At 34.2% G+C, this 17,497-nt stretch overlaps 1 protein-coding gene across 1 annotated transcript in view; it reads right to left on the bottom strand.

Annotated features, from left to right (window-relative positions):
• Window positions 1-17,497, bottom strand: part of LOC108523058 (low-density lipoprotein receptor-related protein 1B-like) — a 140,479-nt gene that overhangs the window by 113,287 nt on the left and 9,695 nt on the right. The window contains exons 3-4 of the mRNA XM_017863549.1: window positions 5,892-6,115; window positions 4,685-4,791 (exon numbers count right to left, since the gene is read on the bottom strand). Coding sequence (XP_017719038.1) covers window positions 4,685-4,791; window positions 5,892-6,115 — 331 coding nt within the window. The remainder of the gene's footprint in view (window positions 1-4,684; window positions 4,792-5,891; window positions 6,116-17,497) is intronic.

Below are 17,497 nucleotides of genomic sequence, written 5' to 3' on the forward strand. Positions count from 1 at the left end.
AATAATAATTAAAAAAAAAAAAAAAAAGGAAACACAAGATGAAAAAAACCTAGCAAGCTCATGGATAGAAAGAATATTGTGAAAATGGCCATACTGCCCTAAGTAATTTATAAATTCCATGCTATTCCCATTAAACTGCCATTGACATCCTTCACCAAATTAGAAAAAATAAAAAAAACAGTTTAAAATTCATATGGGCTGGGCGCCCACTTATAGTCTCAGAAGTTTGAGAGACTGAGGAGGGTTGATCACTTGAGATCTGGAATTCAAGACCAGCCTGGCCAACATGGTGAAACCCTATCTCTACTAAAAATACAAAAATTAGCTGGGCATGGTGGCGGGTGCCTGTAATCCCAGCTACGTGGGAGGCTGAGGCAGAAGAATTGCTTGAACCTGGGAGCAGAGGCCGCAGTGAACCAGGATTGCCTCACTGAACTCCAGCTTGGGCGACAGAGCAAGATTCTGTCTCCAAAAAAAAAAAAAAATTAAAATTAATATGGAGTCAAAACAGAGCCTGTATAGCTAAGATAATCCTAAGCAAAAAGAACAAAGCTGGAGGCATCGCATTACCTGACTTCAAACTATACTACAAGGCTATAGTAAGAAAACACCATGGTACTGGTACAGATGCATAGACCCATGGAACAGAATAGAGAGCTCAGAAATAAGACTGCACATTTACAACCATCTGATTTTCAGCAAACCTGACAAAAGCAATGAGGAAAGGAGTCCATATTTAATAAATGGTGCTAGAAGAACTGGCTAGCCATGTGCAGAAAATTGAAACTAGATCCCTTCCTTACACCTTATACAAAAATTAACTCAAGATAGATTTAAGACTCAAATGTAAAACCCAAATCTATAAAATTCCTAGAAGAAAATCTCAGAAATATCATTCAGGACATAGGCAAAGGCAAAAATTTCATAATAAAGGTGACAAAAGCAATTGTACAGGAAAAAAATTGTCAAATGGGATCTAATTTAACTAAAGTGCTTCTGCACAGCAAAATAAACTATCAGAGTCAAGATACAACCTACAGAATTGTAGAAAAATTTTGCAATCCATCCATCTGATAAAAGTCTAAATTCAGAATCTACAAGGAACTTAAACAAATTTACATGAAAAAAACAACCCCAGTAAAAAGTGGACAAAGAACATGAACAGATACTTTTCAAAAGAAGACATGCCTTCAGCCAACAAACATGAAAAAAAGCTTAGCACCACTGATTATTAGAGAAATAATCTAATAGTACTTCATAATATTAGATAGTACAACAATAGTACTTCATACTGTGTGGTCCAGCAATCCCATTGCTGGGCATATACCCAAAAGAATATAAATAATTCGACTGTAAAGATACACACATGCATATGTTCATTGCAGCACTGTTCACAATAGCAGAGACAGGGGAATCAACTCAAATGCCCACCAATGATAGAGAAAGAAAGAAAATGTGGTACATATATATCATGGAGTACTATGCAGCCATGAAAAGGAATGAGATCATGTCCTTTGCAGGGACATGGATGGAGTTTGAAGCCATTATCCTCAGCTAAATGGTTCATGTTCCTGCTCTCATGGAACACATTATTCATCTGCTACACACTTGATTGAAACAACATATTTTTATTATGTCTTATATGGTGCCCAATAAAAACAATAATCAGTGTGTCATTTGAAGGCACACATTATTTGAATCACTCCTTAAATCAAAATCATACAATGGCTCCGTATTGGCTAAAAAGTTATGTTGAAGCCCTTTGGCATTTAAGGTTTTCTCTTCTCACATATTATGTCACCCAACAAGTGCCCTTCTACATGTCTCTTGATTCCTGACATCAGCAGAGCATCCATATGCTCTACACTGGATCCCTGGCTCAGAGGACTATATTATTTCATATATCTGGCATTTTTAAGTTAGTTATTACTATATATATATATATATAATGTGTGTATACATATATGTGTGTATATATATATTATTTTAAAAGGGAGTTTCGCTCTTGTCGCTCAGGCGGGAGTGTAATGGTGGGATCTCGCCTCACTGGGCTCAAGCAATTCTTATGCCTCAGCCTCCCAAGTAGCTGGGATTACAGGTACACATCACCATGCCTGGCTTGTTTTTTGTATTTTTAGTAGAAACGGGTTTGCCATGTTGGGCAGGCTGGTCTCAAACTCCTGACCTCAGGTGATCCGCCCGCCTTGGCCTCCCAAAGTGCTGGGGTTACAGGTGTGAGGCACCATGCCCAGCCAGTCTTTGATTTTCTATTGATAAAGCCAAGGTTTGAAGGTAATAAATTCATTTCTGAGGTCTCACAGCTAATACATAATCTCTTGAGATTCAAAAGTGTATCTGACTCCAATGAAGGGCTTTTTAAAAATTTCCTCATGATGGATTACCTGTCTATTCCTCAAGTACTTATTCAAACATCACTTTTCACATAGTTTTTCATTATTGGAGATTATCTTTCTCACCTCTGAACTCTGATACTATGAAATATGACAATGAATGACACAATTCTCACCTTTTGCAAAAAGTACAATTACTTCTGCATATGCCTCATTTTTTTTTCTTTCTCGAATGTAAACTTTGTAAGAAAAAGGGCTGTGTTATGTGCATCACTAAGTTACCCATAAGAGTTGTTGAGCAGAATGGGTAATACATGAAAAGTGTCAGATCCATGCATCTGTCACTAGACCCAATGTTGGAGACACTGTGGTGCCTATGCAGATCGCCTTTACTAAAGAGGAGTACCCAGTTCCTCACTGGTGCTTCTGCAGTGAGGACTCACACATACCCTACTTCTCCAGATCATTGTGCTTAACTGATTGAAGCAGCTTTGCTTGGAATATCACAGCCCCAAGGCCAATTAATGATTGATGGGGCATATCAAAAGCAGATCCCCTTGCCTGTCATAAATTTATGCTCTAAAGCATAACCATACTGACTCAAACCAAGACTAAACTCGACCTGAAACACAGTTTACTGGGTTCCTTCCTCTGCTCTCCCTCTGTCTTTTACAGCTTTCTTCTGTGTACCACTTCCTTCATAAATGACTTTTACAAGAATCCTCATTTTAGGCACTTTCCTAAATACCATCCTACAGGTAATTCCACAAACTGCTGCCAGTGTCATTCTTTAAAATAAAAATATGTTACATATACTATCAATATGATTATGTAAAATGTTAACACCAAAGAAGTATTTTAAAAATAAAAACTGTTTGAGATTATGCCACTTAACTTGCCAATACCTTCAAATAGCTCTCTTCAAAGCTAGAATAGAATTCAGTTCTGCATTTGAGTCACCTTGCCATCCTCATATCTTCCATTCTCCTGAATTGTTTATATGCTTCTAGGTATGCTAACCTTCTTGCTGTTTTCATGCTGAGCTAATTCCTTACTCAGAACTTACTATTCTATTTTCTTAAAAAGCTCTTTCCTCACATATTCACATCACTTGCTGCGTCTCTTTATTTAGGTCTCTCTTTCAATATCACCCTTCTAGAGATGACTTCTCTGATCATCATAACTAAAATAGTACCTCCATTGACAGCCCATCTCCTACTATGCTTTTCTATATAGCATGTATAACAATGTGACAGTATATATAAATACATATTCTATCCTCTATAGGAAGATAGACTTCATGAGGGTTAGAACTTGCTTCATATTTTTCCTTCAGCATTTGGGACAATTTCCGGTACATGGTAGATATTCAATGGGCATTTGTTAATGAGCATGGGATGAAAACAAATTTATGTACATAGACTAAATTTCAAATATGGCTTCTCCCCATAAAGATTAAAAGCAATCTAAATGAATGGAAAGGTATAAAACACATTAAAAATGAATAAGAATATAAGCACTAAATATAAATAAACTACAGAAGACATTGTAATGCATAATTTTTAAATATGTACTATAAACAATGCATTATGTCCTTTCTGTGGAGGTGTAGTCAGTGGAGGGTAGGTGGCACAGAGCCCATGAGGCTCCCATAGTCTGAAAATGTCTTATTGAAGAAGTGCTAAAGTTAGAGGTACAAAATGGGAAAGATATAACTAGGTAGACAACGGTTGACATTCTAGATAAGGGAACTGGGAGAAAAATGACATAAGAGAAAGATCATGGAGACAGAAAAGATCTGAACTCCTGGGCAGTCCTGAGAACACAGATGGTTTGGAGTAGTAGCTTAGATGGCAAGTGGGCCAGGGAGATGAAAGTCATACTGAAAAGAGCTCTGAATGAAAAGGCAAAAAAAATCATCAAACCTGTCTTTTACATAAAGTATATTTAGCCACTTATTTGTTCATTTCATTTCTCATCCTCTAGGAATATTTCCCAATATCCCAACTTCATTAACATATATCTGTAAAATACCCTAATGTAAATGTATTGCCATAAACTGTCAAAATTTCATGCCTGTGAAATCTGACTAATAGCCTTACAACTTAGGCAAGTTTCAAATCATATTCCTGTAATATAACTGACAGTATAAGTACCTGATTTTCAAGTTGAGAAAATAGGACATGAAATGTAAATAACTTCATAAAATCATACTATAAATGGTTTTATCCACTTGTAAATATACTTATATTGCCAACAACACTAGAAATAACTGTTAACAGTAATATACTTGTCATTCTGCTTCATATTTTAGCGTGTGTCAGAAATCATACCTGTGGGTCTCTGTAAGTTCTTTTGTACTAAAATCCTTCTCAGTGTACCATCCATGGCTGCTTCTTCTATGTGGGAGTGATCTCCAACAACAGTCCAGTACATCATCCTGAAGAAAGTGGGTCCAAGAGGTTAGCCTGGTGATGGTGCTGCTATAACCCAACTCTGCTCCACAAAGCAGTGACTCTTCAGACCACATGCCTCAGAGTCACCCCAGAGTCTCTTAAAAAGTAGATTCCCAGGTACAACTCAAAACACACAGAATGAGAGCCTCCAATAAATGGCCTGGGAATCAACATTTTAACGAAAGTCTTGCCTACACACATTAAAATTTGAGAATCATTGTATACTATGATGTACCGTAGCTCATTATTTAATATCGAAAATTCAATTTTGAAACTTTAATTAAAACTCAGAGAAAAAATATTTCCATCACATGAAACTTCCCTTTTGTTTTGACACAATAGTCATTTTATTATGGATGCTGTATGAACATGCTATTTTTTTTTTTTTTTTTTTTTAGAGAGAAGTAACTATTTTCCCAAACAGAAATTATTCTTTAATTTGGATGACTGCTTAATTCTAATAGTTAGGTATAAGTTGTCTCCTTTTACTCAGGAGTTATCAATCCACTTTATGGATGATTAAGAGTTTTAGTTAACATTTTTCTATTTACTTTTTAGCCATTGCTTGTAGGTTTACATCTCTAACTAAAAGAAGGAAATGTTTGTAATACACTCTTTAAATTTGTGTGTGTGTGTGTGTGTATATATATACACATACACATATATATATATATCCCTTCATCTTTTATTACCATAGAGAAAAATGTTAGTACTCTGTATGTAGTATGTTTGATATTATGTTTAATATTTTGATAATTCAATTTTAGATCAGAAACAGAGGTTGTGTCTAACAGCAAGCTCATTTTTCTGCAATGCACACATATAACCATGCGCAGACACACACAGACACACAGGTACACTGAATGCATAATAAAGGAATATTTCAGAAAAATATATATGTTTTGTATCATCATTTGGTGGGAATAGGACATGCTTTTTTACAGAAGAAATAGTACAAGGATATTTAAAGGTATGTGACACTATTACACATTGAACACTCATTACAAAGACAAAATCTACGGAGCATAATTTCTAAAAAGGATATTCATTATCAAGAAATAGAATTACTAAACCATTAACCTACCCTCTTTTAGGATTTACAGCAATAGCATAGGGTTCTCCAGCCATATTTGTTAAGAGTCTAGTGCAGTTGGGGCCATTCAGCTGCCCTACGTTGATAGAGTACCTCAGACTGGTCCAGTGAGTAGTGTAGTAACTGAACCAGTGCATTCTAGAATGATCAGTCCAGTAAATGTTTCCAGCCACCCAGTCAACTGCAATGTCCCTGGGCCTTCTAAATTCAGGACACTACAAGGAAACAAAACAACACACCACGGTATTTTCAAAAGGAAATTAGCGGAGTTTTCTGTATCTTTGCATTGAAGTTATGGGGGAATTATAAGAACATAGTCATGTGTTAATTGCTACATGCAATTAGATGTCAAAAAGATACCTAATGCTATTTTCAATCTTCGTAGATGTATTATCTGCCTGAATCTTAATTGTACAGATGACTGGAATTTAACCAGACTGCACCTGTTTACCATTACTCTGCTGAAATATTTCCAGAACCATAGGAGGTTCACCCATGACTTCTGGCAGTCAATATTTTCTTTAGAGTAACTATAATTCTGATATCTAACACCACAGATTAAACAAATCAATGTAAAAAAGAATCATAATCTTTCATTCCAGTTTTTTTTTTTTTTTTTTTTGCGACGGATGTCTCACTCTGTTGCCCAGTCTAGAGTGCTGTGGTGCCATCTCCGCTCACTGCAAGCTCCGCCTCCCGTATGCACGCCATTCTCCTGCCTCAGCCTCCTGAGTAGCTGGGACTACAGGCGCCGCCACCATGGCCGGCTAATTTTTTGTATTTTTTAGTAGAGACGGGGTTTCACTGTGGGTTAACCAGGATGGTCTCCATCTCCTGACCTCGTGATCCACCCGCCTCGGCCTCCCAGAGTGCTGGGATTACAGGCGTGAGCCACCGCGCCTGGCCATTCTAGAATTCTTTTGTTCAACATCATGACTGTGAAATGCATCCTTATTTTGTATATATCAATTTTTAATCTTTTCATTGCTCAGTAGTATTTGTTCAAGTATTTGCTCAAGTGGATTTGTACTGACGATATCCACTTGGCTTGTTTACAGTTTTAGGCCATTACAGCTAAAGTTATGGATAGTTTAGTACTTTTTTGTTGTTGGTGGTGGTGGATACAAACATTCAATTCATTTGAGTATTTACCAACGGATAGAATTAGTGTTTTCAAGTTTATGCACACTTAGCTTGATAGGATATTGCTAGAAAAAATTTTCAGAGTTTGTAGCAATGTACAATCTTTTCAGCAATGTAAGAAAAACTCAGATGCTCTGCATCCTCACCACACATAATTTTGTTCTACAATTGAAAAAATGATTAGTACAGCTGGACACATTTAGGAAAATACTATATTTTAACATCTTTTGAGGAAAGTCAGAATATCTGTTATTCATCTTACATTTGATAGGTTGGATTGTCTTCACATTCTGTTTTACTGTATTACTGTGAGAAAAAGGTAACAGAATTCATTGAGACTAGACAGCAAGGAAAATAACTTATGTTCTGTGCCCTTCAATTAACTTGATCACCTTGAGCAGGAACTAGTGTAGTAATTAATTTGACATGACCAGGTTTATTGTGCATAACCAAAAGTAAGAAGGTATTCCCAGGGGTATTATGGCACGAGTAGAAACAATTATTTGAAGGTGATTACAACTAGATGTGTAATCAATATGTAACAGCATCTTTAAGACCTGGGCAGCAGTGGAAATATGAGTTTTTAACACATGAAATCTTCTTGTGTGGGTTCAGAGGAACCAGTATTATCAATCAGTGGACTTGGATTAAAAGAAAATAAACTGACCATCTCGAAAAGAACATGGAACACCAAGAAACAGGAATTGCAAATCACTGTCTGCTGCATGATTACTGGGATCTCAAACAAGGAAAATATGGCTTACATTAAACACAGAATCCATAGACAATTTCTAATGCCATTTATCATCAGTTCTTTGACCTATTGGACGTTAAAACTGAAATTATGAAATTGTATTACCCTATTTCTCAACTTTAACAATAAATGTTATCCATATACCCAGTGATATCTCAGTTATCTAAATTAAATGTAAAGCACTCTGCAATACAGTATACTCTAGAAATGTCATATAAATAATGTTCGCAGATGTTTAGAATATAAATGTCCTAGTCAAACCAAAAAATCATTTTCAAATGCTCCAGTATCATTTAAGCTAACCGTATTTTTATTTTCAACTTCTCATCATTTAAAAGTAAATGTATCACCAAATGGCATGTGCATGTCAGTGTGAATCATAAATCTACAAACATGAAAGACAATGGGAAAAATCACCATTATAAGCTGTTTTAAACCTGTTGAAGCATATGTGTAATTTTCTAACACTAGTAAAACAAACCTTGATGACACAAAACGTATAATGCTCTTTGTCTGACTGAACATAGAAAAAGTATCTATCTTCCATTTGTGAGATGTAAATGTATACACCTGATTTTCAATCCTCATGGTATCCCTGATAAAATATGTCACATTCCATGCAAGTTCCACTTTTGTTGAATTTAGGATTTTCATTTCATGAAATTCATTCTCAAAAAATTCTGATTATCTTTCAACTTTAGACTTCTAAACCTAGACTGATGACAGTTAATAACCCAGTTTCCTAATGTCCGTAGAGCATTCAGAAGTTTGATTTGGTGATACTTTTTCAGGTAAACAGGCTGGTGAAGATTTTACTAAGGGTGAATTATAGAAGGATAAATTTAGGTCACATTTCTAGGGTAAAGAACATAGCTTAGAAAAGAAAAAAAAAACTTACTTTTCATGATAAGTACAAGATATATTGATGACTTGCAGAGCCATATAATATATACATTTATTCTCCTTCTTCTGGAACAAGGAATCTCTAATGTCATTCAAGTAACAACTAAAGTAGTTAGAATATGGGGTAAAAAATAGGCACATGCAATTAAGTCAACCTAAGGTTATGATATCATAAATGACAAGATGATTCTCAGAGAATAATGGCAGAGGGTGAAGATGTTATCAGGTGTTCATCCTCAGTCACTCACAGTAAACTAAATACTTACTTATTTTCAACAATGAAGAGAGAATAACAAAACAAAACAAAAGACAATAAGGAGAAAGAGGGAAGAAAGGAGCGGAGGTGGAAGAAGACAACCTCCCTCAGAAGAAGGTGGCAACATTATTAACCTACTCTCAACCTATGGCCAAATTAGGAAATCACCCTTTGTACTGAGCTTCATAAGAAAGAAATAATCTCTACCATTCACATCTTGACCAGGATTTTGAATAGTATTAACCATATAAAAGGGAGCCTTATATTGAATGGATGTTCACTGGAGGATGAAAGGCAGAAACCCCTGTTGGATCTTCATATTATGATCACACAATTTATTTAAGGAGAGGTACCAAAATCAATCAGGTAAACACAAAAAATGGAAAAACACAGGATAAGTACACTGACATTCTGAGAGTGGAAATGAAGATTGACATGGGAAAACAGAACAGGAGAGCTAAGCTCCTTGCCTTCAAAAATCATGAAACAAAACAAACAAGCATACCAGATTGGAGAGAAGAAAATATAAAACTTTCATTTGCCCCATTGACTAGCTCACTAGACAGGTACGCCCATGAAATAGAGACGCTAATTAAACGTGTCCTGTTTGAGAGACTGCAGGAGCATGCAGCTTCCCTGACAACAAAAGGGCATTTCTCATCTTGTTGAACAGAGTGGAAGACACATTTTGGCTGCTTTCTTCAGACAGATGATTTCTTTTCTAATAAGCTCTCTAAATACACAGCCAGTTTTGAGACCTGAGGCATCTTTCTTTGTAGGAATGCATTAGTCAAATGAATGAAACGTTTACATCTTACAAAAAAAGTGACAGTTTGTAACAAAATTAGAGGTTACTAGTTTAAATCACTAATCCTTTATAGGTGTAGATTGTAAGGTATCGGTCACAATTCCAGCTTCAATAAACTGAAGATGTAAGTCACTGAAGACATTTGTTTCAAAACAGGAAAAGGGAAAAATCTGTGACAGGGGAGTTCAAGCATTTGAGCCATGAAAATACTGCTGTCTGTTCTAATAAATGTCTTACAGTTAGCAATATGCTTTAAGAAAATTTAGTTTACACAAGGATAAACTGAGGTGATATCACATATTTTATTGACTTGTGATATTTTTCATCTTGGTGTATATCTAAGAATAGAAAATTCAACTAATTTTATTAAAGTTACTTATCTCCCAATGGAATTATATTAAAACAAAGATGTAAACCACCCTAAAGAAATTGTGTGTGGATGTCTCTGTAGGGTATTTTGCTAAATGAAAAGACTATTGACATTTTGCTTCTCAAAATATGAATCAGACTCGCTTCCAATGATTGGATGTAAAATAATGACTACACAAATTCTAAATTTTACTAAATTCTATTGACCTAGTCATGTTATTAAAATATCCAAATATTTCATATGTCAATCAAGGAGCTCACATAGCAGTGGAGAAATCCTAAGAGAACCAAGGAAAAGTTATATTTAGAGCTAGAATGTGTACGAGATTAAAAAAAAAAAAAAAGAAAAAAAGAAACTATTGCAGAGATGAAAAAACTTTGTGCTTCTATTTATGATTATACTGAACAATAGATTATTGTCAATCGAGTATTTTTAAGGTTGCAAGCGACTACATTAGGACCATGTCAACTGGAATAATCGCCTGTTAGATGAAAAAGAAACTTCAGATGTAATTTCTCAGATAGTTTTTTAAAAGAACAAATTTGTCTTTGAATTAAAGACTCAATAATGTAGGTGATTTTGTTACTATTTTTTTTTTAAGCCTCTTCAGTGTTCTTTAACCTTCTATTCCTGATTCACCTCTGTCCTCCATAAAAAGAAAGACTGGCTCCCTAAACCTTTATTCACACTATCAGGAAAACAAAATATCACAGAAGATTAGAAAACACTGAATTTGGAATCAGAAGAACTGATTTAAATCCTAGTCCTAGTTTCTCTCCATATTATAAGGTGTATAAAACAAAGACTTTGGATTAGATAATCTTTGAACATCTCTAGCTCCTAAACGGTAAATTATGTAACAGTTCAAAATATTATCCATTCTGGGTAAGTCTGCATTTCGTATAGCCTTAAATACATATCTACGGTAATTGCTCATTTTTAGGCATTAGTGAGTGAATAATTTGTTCATGCTTGGGCTGGTAATTCTGATATTATCCTACATCGTATGTGAATGACCTGGAAATAAAGAAGTAGAATACCTCTGACAATTACAATTTAAACATGCATAACATTCGAGAAATAATTTGAAGTTACCTGAGAGTAGACCTATCAAAACAATTGGTTGAGGAGTAAATTTAAGTTAAAATTAAAAAAGAAAAAGTAGATTCTAACTTTTAAAATTAACATGTCACATTATATATCCAAAGTTTTGGTTTTTTCTTGAAAATTAAGGTCATACCGTTTGATATACTGAAATCAGGCTAACATTCCAGAATAGAAGAGCCAATTACCTGCTGTGCCCTCCTTTTATTAGATGTGTTCAGTTTGTCTCTATCACCTGTGTTCCTAATGTTTATGCCTATTTCAATCAATTATCTTACCTACATAACTTCTTTATATAATCAGTTTGCACCAAAAGGAATTGAATTCAATAAAGATATTGTGTATCTATCAGAAAGAGGATGAAGACAGTAACAAACACATAGAAAAGAGTTAAAGAAGCAAATGACAGTGTGTTTCCAGAATCATTAGGCAAGTTCCTTGTGGATCAACAGGAATTTTAGTCTTTGTAGCAGATGCACATGTGTATATACATGTTTTATATGAGGTACACAAAATAAATTGTGTTCTTATATCTCAGTGTCTCTCATCCATCAAATTCACTCAGATTATGAATATGTGTGTGTGTGCACACGTGCTATGTAAATATAGGAAATGCTGAGTTTCATATATCATTCTCTTGCCAGCTTCATTATAGTTTCCTAGCATTTCATTACTCCTTAAACTGCCAATAAAATTTCCAAGTCTAAGCAGAACCCAGAATAATAAAAGGGTCACCTTGTAGGCTACTTTTTAGGCATACAATTAACATTCTTCAGTCTTTCTTTGAGCATGTCCCTTCAAATGACAACAGGGCCTTTGGAAGACCTGAAAACACATTCTGTGGGATGAGATCTCTGATGCTTCAACAAGATCAAGATCATTCTCAATGGTGATAATAAGTATAATAATAATAATAAAAGTGGTGTCTTTTCAATAAAGGAGCTTTGGTTAATTGGTAAAATTAAGGAAGACAGAAAAAAATAGCAGGTAAATGACTTTGAAGGGAAGATAAAAAGTTGTATTCTTGGTAGTGAAATATGGCCTATGTATGGCTGGAACAAAACTTTGTGTTTGGGGATATATATGTGCTTGTTTATAGCTATGTAAGAAAATGGGAGAGGTGTGATGGGAGATGAGGCTGAAAATGACTAAGAGGCTTATAAACCAATGGTTTTTAAAAGGATATCCAGTAGAAGAATTTACTTAGGGACATATGATGATCAGATTAATGTTTTAAGAATGTTTTGGCTATGATGTGGAGAATGGCTTGGGTGTGTGGGTCAAAAGTGGATAGATAAAACCAGAGGAGACTAACTTTATGAACTCCAGGGAGAAGAGTGTGGAAGTTAAATTGATGGTTTTCTGAGACAAAGGTGGACAAAATACAGAATCTAAAAAACCACCATGAGATGCCATCTCTCATAAGCTAGAATGTCTACTATTAAAGTATCAAAAAATAGCAGACGCTGGTGAGGCTATGTATTATATAACTATTTGTGAATTCATTTTGCCATATATCATTTATAATTATTCTTTCAACTTTCATAGTACATACAACAACTTTATTCTTTAAGGTTTGAGAGAAAGATACATACCCACATTTCCCGTTAGGCAATATATAACTAGCAAAAAAAAAGCTTTGAAATTAAACTTTCATGGAAAATCATATATTTCTTACAACGGTAATAAAAATATTTACTATTCAGGTAAGGCCAATTATGCATGACATACTATAAACCCTTCAGACACAAGAATGATTCACTATTAGGATCTCTATCATAGGGATTTCATAATATATATGACTTCTCACAAATTAATCTAAAAATGCAGTGCAACAGCAATCCAATTCTAATGTGTTTATTCTTCTAATAAGAGTCTAAAACAATTTTAGAAATAAAAATGTAAGATTTTCAAATAATTTTCAAATGAATGACTGTGGAGTTCATACATACAGATATGCTATAATGCTACAGTACATTTTTAAAATATGTTCATGCGGCACAGATCCACAAAGAGATCCAAAGACTATGATGGGGACTCCATATTCACGCATACATTTTGAGAGTTTAGTACCACAGAACAATAGAAATGCCTACTCCATCACTAGAGAAATGAAAGACTATTTAATATTTAGGGTGGAAGTTAAATCTCCACATCAAACCATATACACATAAATGCATTCAGATCCATCAGAAACATAAATATTTAAAAGTAAAAGAAGTATTAAAAGAAAGAATAGAAAGTGTGTGCATGTTCTGGATAAAAGACTTTCCTAAATATGATGTGATGTCCAGGAGCATTGAAGGAAAAGACAATCAGATCTGACTACATAAAAAGTAAATCTTCTGTATAGCAAAAACCATCAGAAACAAAGCAAATTCATTTGAAGGAAATGTTTTTTTTTGTGCATGTGGGGTGTATATCTCACAAAAACTCAGTATTTACAGTATATAAATAGTGCATAATAAGATCTTATGGAAAAGAAAACACTTTAAGGAAAAAAATAAACATAGATCAAAATAAGACCCCTGGAAGAAGCAGAATTTTGAATAGTTAATAAAACATAAGAAAAGGTGTTCAAACTTCACAATACAGAAAATACACATCAAAACAATTGGCAAAAGTTTATTAGTATTATGATGCCGGTTTTGGCAATAGCATTAGGAAAATTCAAATTCACATATTGACCATGTTTTAAAAGTAGTCTTTTTGAAGGCAATCTGAAAGTACTTATTCAAAATTAAGTTTGAATACTCTTTAATCTAGCATTTTCACTTCATAAAATGCCTGTACTATCTAATACAGGCTTTGTTACCCTTATACTTGAAGATGACCACTAAGACATTATTTGCAATAACAAGACAAAATCAAACAAATTATGTCTCTCAAAATATAAATATTGAAATGAAGGATGTTATATTTACACTATGAGTGCAATCATTAAAAAATGACATAGGTAAAATTAGCTGACACGGTAAGGTCTCAAAACTTGTTTAGTGAACAAAGTAAACAGCAGAAATGACTTTATATGATACGATTCTACTACATATTGAAAAAACCCTAGTGTCGTACAAGTATGTAAGTTCATAAATAGGTAAATAGCTAATCAACCGATGGTATATCCACATAACAATATGCTATTCAGCCAAAGAAAGAATGCCTTATTGATATATGAAACAATATGGATGAATTTCACAATCATTGTGCTGAGTGAAAGAGGACAGATCAAAAAGGGTACTTACTATGTACATAAAATTCTAGAAAGAGCAAACTAATCTATAATGAAGAAAACAAATCACTAGTTGCCTGGTGATGGGAGAAAAGTGGGCAGGGTCTGGGGGAATAGATTACTGAGGGAATTAGATGACTATATGGAAAGAGTTGGAGGTCATATAGATATGTTCATTAGTTTGATTGTGATGATAATCAAAACTTTTGAAATTGTACGTGCTGTATATATTTTGAATATGTAGAGTTTATTTTATGACAATTATAGCTTAAGCTTCTAAAAATGCTCTAGATGTACCAGTATGTAAATTTATAGAAAAATATTTGTATAGTACAGAACAAATTGATTGTCTATTAAGAGGGCTGTGGACTTTGAGGAAACAGGATAAAGAATCCTTTTCACTTTTTGGCATTCTGACTGCTGGATTATGAGTGAAAAGTGCAGCAAGGACAGAAGTTAGGAGGCTACTGAACTAATTCAAAAGAAAGATGTCTGGATCAAACCTGGGTGCTCTCAGCAAAGCTAATATAAGGTAGCCCACTCTTGGACATACCTGGAAAGTGTATTCAACAAAACTGCCTGATTTATTAGTTATGATGGAAGGAAAGGAATCAGCAACAACTAATGACTCCAAGATGTTTATTTTAAACATGTGAAAAATAGAGTTGTCATTAAATGAGATTACAGAAGTGGATTTGGGGGATACAACGTGAAGTTTATTTTGGGGCATTCTAGTTTCAATATTTTTTTTAGATACAAAAGAAAAAGAAAGTAAGCAGTTGGACAGGGGATGATATCAATTATGTTAACATGTCCATATATGTTAAGCCATGAAACTATGTGAGCTCAACAAGGAAGTAAGGGAAGAGAGTGGAGGACTAAAGTCTGAGCCTGGGCCATTTCATCATTAAGAGGGATGAAGAAAAGGAGCAAGCAAAAGAGAATGAGTAGGTGAGGGAAAAAAAGAAATGTTAAAACACCAATTAAATAATAACTACATTGGTAATTCACCTTAGTATCATTTTATTTTACAGGCTTGTGATTACATAATATGACATGATAAAATAAGTATCTACTGAAAGCCTGGCTGGAGAGGCTGATATTGTGGTGAAGGGTTTCTCAATTTCACTGCTGCCAATGTTTTGCTCAGGATATTTTGTAGTGTGTTATCCTATCCATTGTAGTGGGTTAAGCAGCGTTTCTGGCCATACCCACTTGATACCTGAGACAGTCTCCCGGTTGTAACAATCAAAAATATCTCCAGATATTTCTAAATGAGTGGGAAATCATACCTACTTGTGCTCTCTGATGCCTGCCTCCTCCATATACCCTAAATTTCTTAAGGTCCTTAATGAATTTCTGCCATGAAATTTGTTGAACACTTCCTTGTCATCATTCGCTTGATCTCTTAGAAGTATACTAAAATTATGACCCTGATGTCTTTCTCAAAATACTCTCCTCTCTCAGTTTTTGTAAATCTACATCTTCTTATTTTCTCTGAATGCACTGGCTACTCCTTGTCATCATTTTAATTTTGCTTGGGAGATTGTTTCCAGTCCTTCTTTTCCTCCTTTCTTCTCTTACCGGTAATCTAATCTGGCTTCTTAGTTTTATGTACGTCTTCTACTCCGCTATTCTTTAATGTATATCTCTAGCCCAGAATATGTTTGTGAATGTATATATGTGTATATATGTATATATACACATATAAACATAATATATACATAATACATATAACATAATTTAATGTATATAACATATATACATAAATATATATATTTATGATTCATGTCCTCTCATAACTCATATATATGTATATATATAAAATAGTATTACTTCTTTCTCATCACAACTCAAATCTTCTCTCTTCAAATAGGCCTTTACTTGTCTTATCTTGGGAATTGCATTACCTGAATTTTTCTTTCTTAGTTCATTATTTAATTCCTTCAATACATTTTTAAAAATTGGAATTTTCTGTATTGATCTACTTATGAGTTTAATTAACTTTCTCTTTCTTCCCTAGATAATAAGCTCCATGAAAGCAAGATTCCAGTTCTGTTATTATTATTGCATTCCAAAAACCCAACCCCAAAACTAACAAGTAGGCTTTAAATAAGCCTTTGGGTATGAATGAATAAATTTTGACTGGGTCCCCTAAAATGCTATGCTTTTGATTAATAATTTCCTCAGCATTATTTATTGTAGACTCATATAATAATTATCACTGGTGTATTTTTAATGAGTAAATATTGTTTAATTAAGGAACTAAAAATCCGTTATAGCAACGTGTCAAATTTATACCTCTTTGACTTGTTTAGTAAAATTTTGACTAGATCATAACTGTTACATTATCATTTTCCAGAGTCAATACATATTATTGAGTGCCTGTCTTGTGCAATTAACAACAACAAAACCACAAATGGTAATGATGTAATGCTCTGATAGCTTTAGATTTTTTCCACGTAATAATAATAAATGATTGTAACTCTGGTTTGAATGAACTCCGATGACTATCAGTTTTTAGCAGTATCCAAATGTTCTGAAACAAGACTTTTAAGTGGTTTTGTACACACGCACACACACACACACGCTTATTTGTGAGTGCATAGGCACACCTATGCACTTTTGTGTGTGTGTGTATGTGTGTGTGTGTGTCTGCTTGTGATACACAGAGACTCATATATTGGGTATGAGGTTTATACCTCAATTAAAAATTGAGAACTGTTCAGAATAATTTATGTGGAATAGGAGTGGTGAGAGAGGGCATCCCTGTCCTGTGCCAGTTTTCAAAGGGAATTTTTCCGGTTTTTGCCCATTCAGTATGATATTGGCTGTGGGTTTGTCACAAATAGCTCTTAGTATTTTGAGGTACGTTCCATCAATACCGAATTTCTTGAGCGTTTTTAGCATGAAGGGCTGTTGAATTTTGTCAAAAGCCTTTTCTGCATCTATTGAGATAATCATGTAGTTCTTGTCTTTGGTTCTGTTTATATGCTGGATTACGTTTATTGATTTGCGAATGTTGAACCT

The sequence above is a fragment of the Rhinopithecus bieti genome, unplaced genomic scaffold, assembly GCF_001698545.2.
Source record: "Rhinopithecus bieti isolate Rb0 unplaced genomic scaffold, ASM169854v2 scaffold_72385, whole genome shotgun sequence".
Taxonomy (NCBI): Eukaryota; Metazoa; Chordata; class Mammalia; order Primates; family Cercopithecidae; genus Rhinopithecus; species Rhinopithecus bieti.